We start from the raw sequence: 10,987 nt of genomic DNA on the forward strand, positions 1-10,987 counted from the left end.
AAGAGTGTCAGTGTAGAGATAAGCAGGAAGCTGTCAAATGCTCACCATTGAGGGGAAACCAGTGGTGGTTTCAAGCCCATAGCTCCCTCTGCTGCCTGTTAAAGTCAATCCTGTTAATTCTCAGATTTTAGTCAGTTTTTTTCCCCCTAAATTGAATTTTGTCTTGAATATTAACTGACCTGGGTTGCCAGTGGCTAGGAGTAGATATCTCTTCTTACCCAGTTATTTTCTTTATGGAGGTGTTTGTATTCATATGTTTTGGCTCCTGTTAGCTACCGCTCCTTCCTTCCTTGCATGACCTAGGAAGAACACGCACCTGAGGATCATAGTCCCCTGGACAAATCACTTAGCCTGCTTTGTAAAATAGAAGGAGAAGATGGCCCCTTTATGTCAGCAGTAATACTCTGTTATTCTCCCATCTGGGGAGAGGTCAGCCTTAGTCAGGTGCGGCCATGAAAAGGCGGAGTCTCATGTAGTGGTACAGTAGGAAATGTCATAGAATATGAGTGTTGTTTGGAAGGTCGGGGGATTAAAAATAGCCTTGCAGATGATGGTCTTTTACTAATTTAAAGCATGGGAGACATCATTTGCCTAAGGTAAGAACTGTTCAGGTCATGATTTACTAGGAGGCAGGTAAAGAAAATGGGAAGAATTTACCGTGGAAGAAATCAAATTTTAGTGAAAATGAAACATTTTTGAAAGCATAGAGATGACTAGCTCTATGTCCTGCTGTTCATTGGAATAGGAGCCAGACCAGTTGCAGCCACAGACTGCTCACACTTACCTTCAGTGCATGTTTAATAACATAATAATAGTTACCATTTGGCTGTTGGACACTTACTGTGTATCAGGCACTGTGCCAGGTACTTCTGTGTTCATTATCTTTGGTAATCCTCAGGATTAACTCCCAGTATTTTACAAGTTCGGAACTGTTTGTTCCCGTCCCAGAGTGAGGCAGTGGCAGAGTCCAGGGCTAAACCCAGACCTGCTGTCTCCAAGGCCGGTGCTCATCCCACCCATCACAGCTCTCCACAGTGAAGACAGAATAACTGAGAAACTGCGAGTGAGAAATTAGGCAAAGGATGCTGCTGCATTCATCAGTCTCCCTGAGTAAATACTGTGATTGCCTGTAGGTGCCTGACACCTGAGTTCCCTTGGTGAGGTGACAAAGCATAAAAGCACTGAGCTGCACCGTTTATAAGAAACATAAATGTGGTTTGGGTTTTTTTTTTTTTTTCAGTATAGAGGGCAGAGTTTAATCCTGAAATATTATTGATGATCTGAGATGTTGCCAACAAGAATGAAGCTATAGCACAAAATTTATCATAAGCATGAGTCTTTAAAAGAACATTTTAACTTACAGGATTTTTCCCAATATATAGTAATTTAGACTCATTGTAAAAAAAATTTTTTTTTAATTATGGAAGAATAGAAAGGGGAAAAATTAAAATTGTCCATAATCTCACCACTCTATAATAGGGATTTTTAACATTTTTGTGTTTTACCTTCTTAGCTCTTATTTTCATATATTTTTACATATTCTTTTCAATATTGTTCTATTTCATTTCATATATTTATATAAATGTCTACTTATACTTATATTTTTATATTTACATGTTTATTTTATGTGTATAATTATCTTTATTTTGTATACCTACTCTGTATATGCATATAAATTTTTTTGACATTTAGCTGGTTGTATAATTTTGTATTCTTTTTCTCCACTTTTTAATTTTTTATATTTTCTAGTTTTATTGAGAAATAATTGACATACAGTACTGTATGTTTAAGGTGCACAGCATGATGGTTTGATTTACATGTATTGTGAAATGATTACCACAATAGCTTCAGCTAACATCCATCTTCTCATATAGATACAATTTAAAAAAAAGAAAGGAAAATATTTTTCTCCTTGTGATGGGAACTCTTAGAATTTACTCTTGGAACAAGTTTGCTGTGTATCCAACAGCAGTGTTAGCCATAGTCTTCCCCACTTATTTTTAGGGACTGCATAATATTTCCCGAGTATGGAGGTACCATAATTTATTTGCCCAAATCTCTGTGTTGGAAATTTCAGCTGCTTCTAAGTTTGTTTTTACAGACAGAACAGCATTTTATGCATTTTTTATGCATGTTTTTATGCATTTTTGACTAAAACTGTTATTTCCTCAAAATAGGTTCCTAGAAGTAGAATTGCTCTGTCTAATACCGAGAAACTACAGCCACAACTTAGAATTGGAGCACTTACCATGCACTAGATGTTGTTTTAAGTGCTTCACTTACATAAAGTTATTAATCTCATAACTCTAAGGTAGGTTCTCTTATTTTCCCTGCTCATAGACAAAGAAACCTGAAACACATAGAGGTGAGGTAATACACCCAAAGTTATAGAGTAAGAACATTTTGAAGACTTGATATTATTGCCAATAGTTTTTAAAGTTGCTGGTTTTTAAGAAAATAGATTATGTTGAGCATTTGGCAACAGCCTTATCAGTAGAGGAGCTACCTTTCAGTCTCTCTCCTGTTATTCTCTAAGTCATCCCTACTTTGGAAAGTTTATTGAGTTTTCTAATGTGCTAATTAAAATTATCAGGGGCAGATTCATTTAACTAATCCTGGTTGCTCAGGGAAATGGCTTTTATGCTCAAGGAATTTGACTCATTTACCAGACAAATAGTGAACGTTTATCTTCAGACAGTTTACTGTCTGTGGAACTGATGCCCAGTCTAGGCTCTGCCTCTTTCTGTGGCTCCCTGTTTTGGCTTCATCTTCAGTTGAGTTCTGTCATTGTTTCCCAAATAGACCCGGCTGCACCACAGTCCACTAGGAGCCTTTGAGAAATCTGTAGTCCTGGGTTCCACTCTGGAGAAACTTTAAAAATTTTTTATTTTACTTAAATATATGTACATAGAGTTTTGTTTTGTTTTTTATCACAGAGTCCAAAAAGGTTATAACAAAAAATAGCAGTTTGTTCCATACTTCTCAGACTCACTAAAAGAGGCTGCCACTTTCAACTGCTTTGACCATTTCTTCCAATACCTCCATAATTCTAAAACTATTTACTGTTCTTTGTGGCCTTATCAATTTTAATTACTGTTGATTTCTGTTATAGATTAGAAATTAGCTCTCTTAGACCTTACTGTCACTACCTCACCTCCCCTGCCTCCACCTTCCCTATATAATTATATCACAAGGTAACATGATGATGATGAGCCAAAATTCTATGACTTTTTTCATTCTTTCTTACATGAGTTTTACATTTTTCCCTGTACCATTGGATTTCTCAGATCACCATCATTCTGAACTCACGAATGTATCAGATTATCTGTATTTTTTTTTCTTGGAGTGTGCCCTTCCAGAACTTTCTAAACTCTTCTTCCAGTCTAAATTGTCGTACTGCTATTGCCCTAGGACTTTTCTTCACAGGTTTTCTTATAAGGCATCCCCACCTCATCCTAATTCCATTTCCCAAGTCCTATGACTTCCTATTTCTTGTTCCAATCCCTTTTTTTGATGGTATGCAAACTCTAGTAGCTTCCTAAGAAAGGGTACAAGGGAGCTAAATTTTTGAGTTCCTGAAACTATCTTTATTCTGCCCCTTTTTCCTAGAGTGTTGCTTTGGCTGGTTTAGAATTCTAAGTTAATAGTAATTTTCTCTCAGTACTTTGAAGACATTCCTCCGATGTCCTCCAGCTTCCAATGTTACTATTGTAAAATCTAATGTGCTACTCTGTATAAACTGTTCCTCACCTCCTTCTAGATGCTTTTAGGATCTGTTCTTTGTGCCCACATTCTAAAATTTCACCGTGTTCTCCTTTTGGTCTTTATCATTCATTCTGCTGAGCACTTGGATAGGTCTTTAAATCTGGAGACTCATATCCTTCAGTTCTGGGAGATTTTCTCACATTATATTTTTGGACAGTTGCCTTCCCTTCATTCTCTGCTCTCCCTGTACCCCTATCATTATTTGAGTATTTATTATGTGCCAGGCAGTGGAATAAACACATCCTACATGTCCCATTAATCCCTCAAATAAGGAAAGTGCTATCAGTCATCTTCTATAGATGAGGAAACTGAGGTTCTAGGAGTTTAATCACCTTACTTAAATTCCTCAAGATAATATGTAAAAGATTGGGGATTCAAGTCCAGGTCTCCTCACCCACACCTGTGCTTTAACCACTGCATAATGCCAGTCACTTTCAGTTGCAAAAAAGGAGAGGGTTGATTCTCAAAAGACTTTAAATATAAGGAAGCTCAAGAAAGCAACTGCAGAATGATTATTCAAGATTCCAAAAAGTCTCCAGAGAACTCAGCAGAGCCAAACCAGTAGGTGCCAGATAGCAGATTTTAGCAAGCTTAGGGAACAGTTGGCCTGCAAAGGGAGGGGAGCTATAAGGAGCTTAGGAAATCTTACATCAGGGAAGCAGTGTGGTTGGAGGTGTAGTTGAAAAAGCATAGAGACGATTCTAAGTTCAGATCCCGGCCCTGGCGCTCACTAGCTGTGTGATGTCTATCTGTCAAATAGGAATGTAAATTGTACAGGGTTCTTACAAAGATTAACTGGGATAAAATACGTTAAAGTGTCAGTGTACAAGCAGACAACAAATGTTAACCCCCTTCCTTTTTAGAAAATATTCAAGACTACAAAGGAAATATCCATGTAGGGGGAAATAGGAGACATGCAAAGAAAGTACGTGGAGATGAGATACAAATAGGATGGTGAGACGCCCTGCCAGGCTGGCCATGTGCCGACAAAGACTATGGTAGCAGCATGCGTGCAGGTCAACCTGAGCACTCAACCGGAAGAGGCTGGATCACTGTGAATGAGAAAGGAGCTTTCCTCAAACTGTTTTTCTCTCAGCATTCCCTGACTTGATGGGATTATGCATCCTCAAGATGGCCCAAGAACATACTTGCTTCTTCTAGCCTTAAAGTGATTTGGTGCTTGAAACATAATTTTAGAGTCCATGAACTGAAAGGGTGTATGCCTTTTTTTTTTCACTCTTGCTCCCCTCAGCTCTGTATGTGTGTGAGTGTGTGTGTACGCATGCGCTTGTGCATGAGTATAATGTGCAAGAGAGCAAGCCGTGGTGCAGCTTCTCATGGGCAATTCTTTTGCAGTTAGCTCTGAGGGCAGCTCCATCCTATGAAGATTTTGTGGCTGCATTAACCATTAAGGAAGGCGACCACCAGAAAGCAGCTTTCAGTGTTGGGATGCAGAGGGACCTCAGCCTTTACCTCCCCGCCATGGAAAAGCAGCTGGCGATACTGGACACTTTATATGAGGTCCACGGACTGGAATCTGACGAGGTGGTATGATGTCTGCAGGGCAGCGCCGCCTCCTAACTTCAGGGAATAAAGTTCGCTAAAGTGTTTCGTTGCCCTGCTTAATTTCCAGCAGCAGCTTCAGTCCTCTCCAGTCCCTTACTTGGGGGGATGGAGAGGAGGAGGCAAAGCCTAGTGCTTTTATGTATAATTTTTAAAATGCATATATGTTTTGTGTGTTTGTTTAAAAATCAAGGTGCTATATATTCAGTTCAAAGGGCCTCCTGGAAACCAAATCATAGCTGTTACACAGACGTGAACGGCGAGTTATAAGAGCAGATTTGACAAATGAATTTGTTAGTATTGTGTTTTGCTTTTAGTTTTAATGGGCCACCCAAACCCAAGCTGAAATTGAGCAATTTCTTTATCAAGGACTGTAACTCATAGCCAGTGTTTCAATCAATTTAGAATTAGACTAAAAATTTAGAGGGAGCTCAGCCCCTTTGTTGAAGCTATTGAAATGTAGAGTTCACTATTCCTAGACGTTCTGCAAAGAATCCTCTTCTCTGTGGCTCTGTGGGCCAGGAGAGCCTGTGTAGTCAGCGTGTCCGGGGCGTTGGTGTGACCAAGCAATGCCATCCCTGTTTATGGGCCAGGAGACTGGCTCTGAAGAGATGAGTGGTGTGTCCTAGCCCCGAGCTGGAGGACAGTATGGGAGGGGTGGGACAGGTCATCTGAGGTGACCCCGTGCAGTGCACACCCTTTGCCAGCCTGCTTTCTCGGCATCATCTCAGTTGGACATCACAGCAAAACCGTGACATTCAGGGATTATTATTAAACTTCAAAAGGAAGGTTTAAAGGTCGAGGGATTTGCTCAGTCACACAGCCACTAAATAGAAGAACCACGTGATTTCCATGTGTGATCTGGACCACCTCTGCATCAAAATCACATGGAGTGCTTGTTTGAAAAGCAAATTCCCAGGCCTTACCTTGACCTGAAGAACCAGAATTGTGGGATTGGGACTCAGGATAATAAACCTTGAATTTGAATAAACTTTCCAAGTTATTCTTGTGCACACAGGGTTGAAGAGCTACGAGATTAAATTCTAGTTTACAGAATTCCCAGTCTTCTGCATGAACTAAATGATGTGTCCTTTTTTTCAAAGAGGAAGAGGCTATCGTTGAAATGAAGTAGTTAAAGGGAGAGTGAGAAGTGGAGCAAGTTTACTCAGCAGGTTTCTTAATTGAGCCAGCAGGCCTTCAGGGACCACGGTTCTGAATGTGCTCTCTGATCAATCTTGGCTTTATCACCAATGGTGCAGAGTAAGCTAAATGCAGCTGCTTATCTATCTTAAAAGCTCTGGGACTGTGTCACAGTTTAAAGGTGGGATTTAAGCCTTTCACAAAACTACCTTGTGTAGGCGTTCTCCTGAAGAGTGTGACGCCAGGACTGTGGCCCCAGTCTCTCAGCAGGCCAGGCTGCCAAGCGGGGGGTGGGGGGAGAGGCCATGGGTGCCTTCCCTGTCAGGGGCTACTCGCTTAAAGTAGCTGGAAGGGAAGTTCCCCAGGTAGAAGGTGAGTTCCTTTGAGGGGCACAGGTGATGCTGTCCCGAGGGTAAAGAGAACTCTCTCCTTAGGTGAGAGGTTAATGTACGGAGGGGTATTGATTTTTTTTGTCTGTGTTTAAACAAATGGGCATTTGTGTAGCTCAAATTAACGAAGCAGATACTGTGTGCTCAGTAAGGACTTCTGGAAAATGCTTAAACTTTAGAAAAACAACATCAAATATTTTAAGGCTAGGGAGAAAAAGGGTGCTAAAGTGATGTTGATTCTTTTGTATCTTAGCGCTTGCTGTTAGCAGCTGCTAAGATGTGTGTGTTGTCTTCTCCCATTCCCACGAGTAATTAGTGCGGACCTCCATCTCTGGCTAGTGTGAACATGATGGCAGGACTAGGGGATAATTTAGACTTCCTGCCCTTACGGAGCCTCCTAAAAGGGAAAAAGAAAAAGCCACCAGCCTTTGCTTTTCCTTGAATGAATGCACATTAGACATTGCGCCATTGGGTGGGGATGCTACCAGGAGATTGTAAGTGTTGTGAAGCATGACCGTTCAGAGCAAATGCTGGTGCTCCTCGTCACCTCAGGAGATCTGGTGTGGTCTCTGGGAGAGAGGTGGGCACACTGAAAATACCTCAGATTTTCCACCGAGGCTTTGAATACACACAAAAAGAAAGCTGCTCAGCATGGCCATTTCGCGTTTCTATAGGTACTGCCTTGGTGTATATGACCCAGTTTTCTGGGAAAGAAGGGTTTCATATTATCCGGGATCTTTGAGAACCCAGATCAGAGTAACTTGACTAACTTGAATAAGTTGCATTACCTACTCAACACTTTTCCAACCCTACAGAAAGGGGGTAATGTTTTTTGATAGGTATTTTCCTCACTGGAGCATGCTAAGTTTACCTAAGATGCGTAAAGCTCTGGGAATTGAACTTCATATTAGATGACAAATTCAACTTGACCTGACGCTTGGCACAGTCAGAGCTTCCTCCTGAACCTGCAGTATTTGCTTCTCCATTTTATTTAAAGGCATAATGTGTGCTAATTGGCATTTACTATCTAAGACGAGGACAAAGAGAAAAGATAAGGCTTTCTCTCCATCGTCCTCTAAGATTCCTGGGACCTCTAAGCTTTCTTTCTCTGACAATGAGAGGAGATGGGAAAACGCTAGTATGTTTGTTGGTTGCTCAAACGTTTTTAGGATTCCCTTTCTAGAGTAACCTTTAGAGAGATCCTGAAGGAAAAGAAAAGGTAATGTGTCTTCTAAGTATCATTAGAAGCTAATAAGTAGCATTTGGACGACCTCTTATAAGGCACTTCCATACACATAATTTCATCATGTCTGCACTTCTCCCCACAGCAGAAGCCAGCCCTTACACTTAGGAGGGATTAATGTATATTTGTCTAACTGAACAAAATCCTTTCAATGATGGCAAATTTTTTTTGTGCTTGAAAGCAGATTTGATTCATTATAGCTAATCTTGACAAAAATGTTAAGTTAGAGGGATACCTTTTGGGGAAGAACCAACTTGTGACTATGAGGTAGAGATGATTTTCTCATCACCTCTTGATCCAGCTCCTCAGGTAGTTAGTTCTAGAAGTGGGGCTCTTGGAATGTTGAGCACATCAGTCCCCAGGGAATTGACTTTGAAAGGCAGCGTTTGTTAGGCTGTGTTAAGTAGTGGCTTCAGGTGCCTTGTCATCATTATTTGCGTGTCATTCTGAACATAAATCCTCCCCAAATGTCATATTCCATGCTGAGGGGTATCTGAACTCCATAGTTCAGCCCTGCTGCTTCTCTCTCCTCTTCTGTTACTAATGATTGCGAACAGTGCCCCCATCAGAGCACCAAATCCATCCCCTTTCTTAGCTGTTCTGCTCCATTCCTCAGCAGCAGCTTCTAGCACGTATGTGGAGCCTCTGGCACAGACCTAGCCAGGGTCAGGTGCCCAGTCAGTGGGCATTTTCTTCCCCTCCCAGACTGCAAGAGCTTCTTAAAGAACCCCTGTTCCCATGTGTAGCTGTAAAGCAGGTGACCACATGGTGTGTAGCATCTAGGAAAGGTGATCTGTTATTAGATGAGTGCTGCTGGAAAGGTTTGCAGTCTTCTCTTTTTTGATTATTAATTAATCAAAAGTTAATGCTTTCAACTTTATATTTTCGGGAAAGTGTTTTTAATTAAGAAAAATATGTGGTAGGGACCAGTAAATAAATTATACTCTTCTTTATTAAATTTGAAGTAAGTAAAAGAGCTGAAGGAAGAGGTGTCTTATTAAGGAAACTTAATCTGATTGTGAAAGTCATATGTATGAAGAAATATCATTTACGTCAATAGGAAGAGTCAAAGTGTCGTGAGCAATAAAGACGATGTGATTTTGGAAACTTCCTGAAACAACACTTTTTATGTTTTTCTCTACTAAACAACCATGTCCTATAAGAAGTTGGTTACATGATGGTGCATTTCTGAATCATCGATTAAAATCAGTTGCTTCTGATATTAGTCATGGGTTTTATAAGTCTTCAGCTTCCCTGCCCTTGTGTTTCATTTCTTTTTTTAAGGTGAACTATCAACCTTTAAAAATTTTTTTAGATTTAGAATTTATAAGTACAGTACATTTTAAGCCATTGTTCTGTTGGCTGAGCTAACGTGTTTGGTCTTGGAGGGGCTGACTTCCGTGCCGTTTGTGATCTCGTGGAGCCTGTACATGAGCTTCAGTGTCTACGGCAACCCGTGTCCCTGTGACATGCACATAGAGTGCTTTACTTAGAAACACACTCTGCTTCTGGGCGGCCCTTTGTGGTCTGCAGTTGCTTACTCAGGGGTTCATAAGAATGACAAAAATACCCACTAGCTGTCTAATAGTATTTTAAGACTGCTTATCTATTACAAGGGTGTTAGGGTCCTTTCAGCAATTCCATGAACATACTGTTCACTAGACCTCCTCTGGAAATGTCCCCAGTCCTACTGTCAGGCTACTGTACGCAGTAGCCTGTGTACAGAAGCCATTTGCATGATTTCTTGTTGAGCTGCTGCATCAGGGCACTTGTAAGCGATCCTCAGCGGTACGGTTGACGCAGGCATTGATCTTTCTTCTCCACTGTTTCTATACAGCTTTTCATTAAAAGGAAAAAACATACCACTACTCTGCAAAGCAAAAGTTTTCAAAATTCTTCGGTTACCCTTTTTAATCACTTCTCTTTCAGCGTGAACAAATGTTTTCAGCTAAGCTATGTGAGAACACAACAGATCTTGCTTGTTTTAAGCACTGTCCATTCTATTTTATATATTTTAAAGTGTGATCAGTATTGCTTCCCTGTACTTTATAAACAGAAACTACCCTGAAATGGTTGATACCCCTTGCAGAGCTGATCTCATCCACAGACTCCTGTGTATCTGTCTGTTTATAGGTGTATATGGAGTCAGTGGTGACAAGAAGGGTGATCTAGAAGTAATTCTGTTGCTCCCCAGAAGGCTAATGAGCCAGTCTCCTGGCATGTTTGATGCATGAATCCCTTTGTGTCATGACAATTTCACTAGAATGTCAGTAAACAGCCCAACTACCTCATATGAAATTGGCTGTGGACAATCTGTGTCAGATGAGACATGTGTTAAGGTTGATTTAATCTGGTTAATAGATTGGACAAAATGATGTCTCTATAAAGAAGAAAGATGTTAGACCAGATGCCAAAGGCTACAATGTACATAGATTTCCTTGGATTGCTTTTTTAAGTCAGTGTTTAATTCTACTCCCAGTATTCTCATCTCCATTTTGTGATCTCATAGATCCATGCACTTTGAATATCTGTCACATGCAATCCTGTGTTACCTGTTCTTGTTCTTCAGCATTTTGAATGAGCATCATAATGACAGTAGAAAGCAAGTGTCCAGTGGTTTGTTGATTCCTTAATTTTAATGGACCTTTACTTAGAATATAATGTGTTGGAGCCTTTAAGGATCAACTGATAAATGAGAATTTCATGTTTAGGTTTCATGTAAAACTCTGTCCAAGTTCTAACTCTATCTTGTGGGGAGGGGGAACAAGGGAGGGATTTACTTTTTTTGCAAAAATATTTGAAAACATCTGTCAGATTTTATATTCATTAGTTATAATAAACTTATTTTTAAAGTATTTTATCAAGTGCTTCTCTTAAAGATTGTGTG

At 40.2% G+C, this 10,987-nt stretch overlaps 1 protein-coding gene across 10 annotated transcripts in view; it reads left to right on the forward strand.

Moving 5' to 3' along the window:
* The window catches only part of PLEKHA8 (pleckstrin homology domain containing A8), a 96,962-nt gene extending 87,642 nt beyond the window's left edge, over positions 1 to 9,320 (forward strand). For 6 of the 10 annotated variants that reach the window (XM_082397968.1, XM_082397967.1, XM_082397971.1 and 3 more), the window contains one exon: positions 5,122 to 9,320. In XM_082397968.1, the coding sequence (XP_082254094.1) occupies positions 5,122 to 5,319 (198 nt within the window). In that variant the 3' untranslated portion in view covers positions 5,320 to 9,320. Of the gene's footprint in view, positions 1 to 2,177; positions 2,312 to 4,628; positions 5,094 to 5,121 lie in introns of those variants that run through there. The other 4 variants (XR_014246324.1, XR_014246325.1, XM_082397966.1 and 1 more) reach the window with 4 other exon arrangements.
* Positions 9,321 to 10,987: the final 1,667 nt, after the last annotated feature.

This window comes from Balaenoptera borealis, assembly GCF_965194805.1.
Source record: "Balaenoptera borealis genome assembly, chromosome: 7".
NCBI lineage: Eukaryota > Metazoa > Chordata > Mammalia > Artiodactyla > Balaenopteridae > Balaenoptera > Balaenoptera borealis.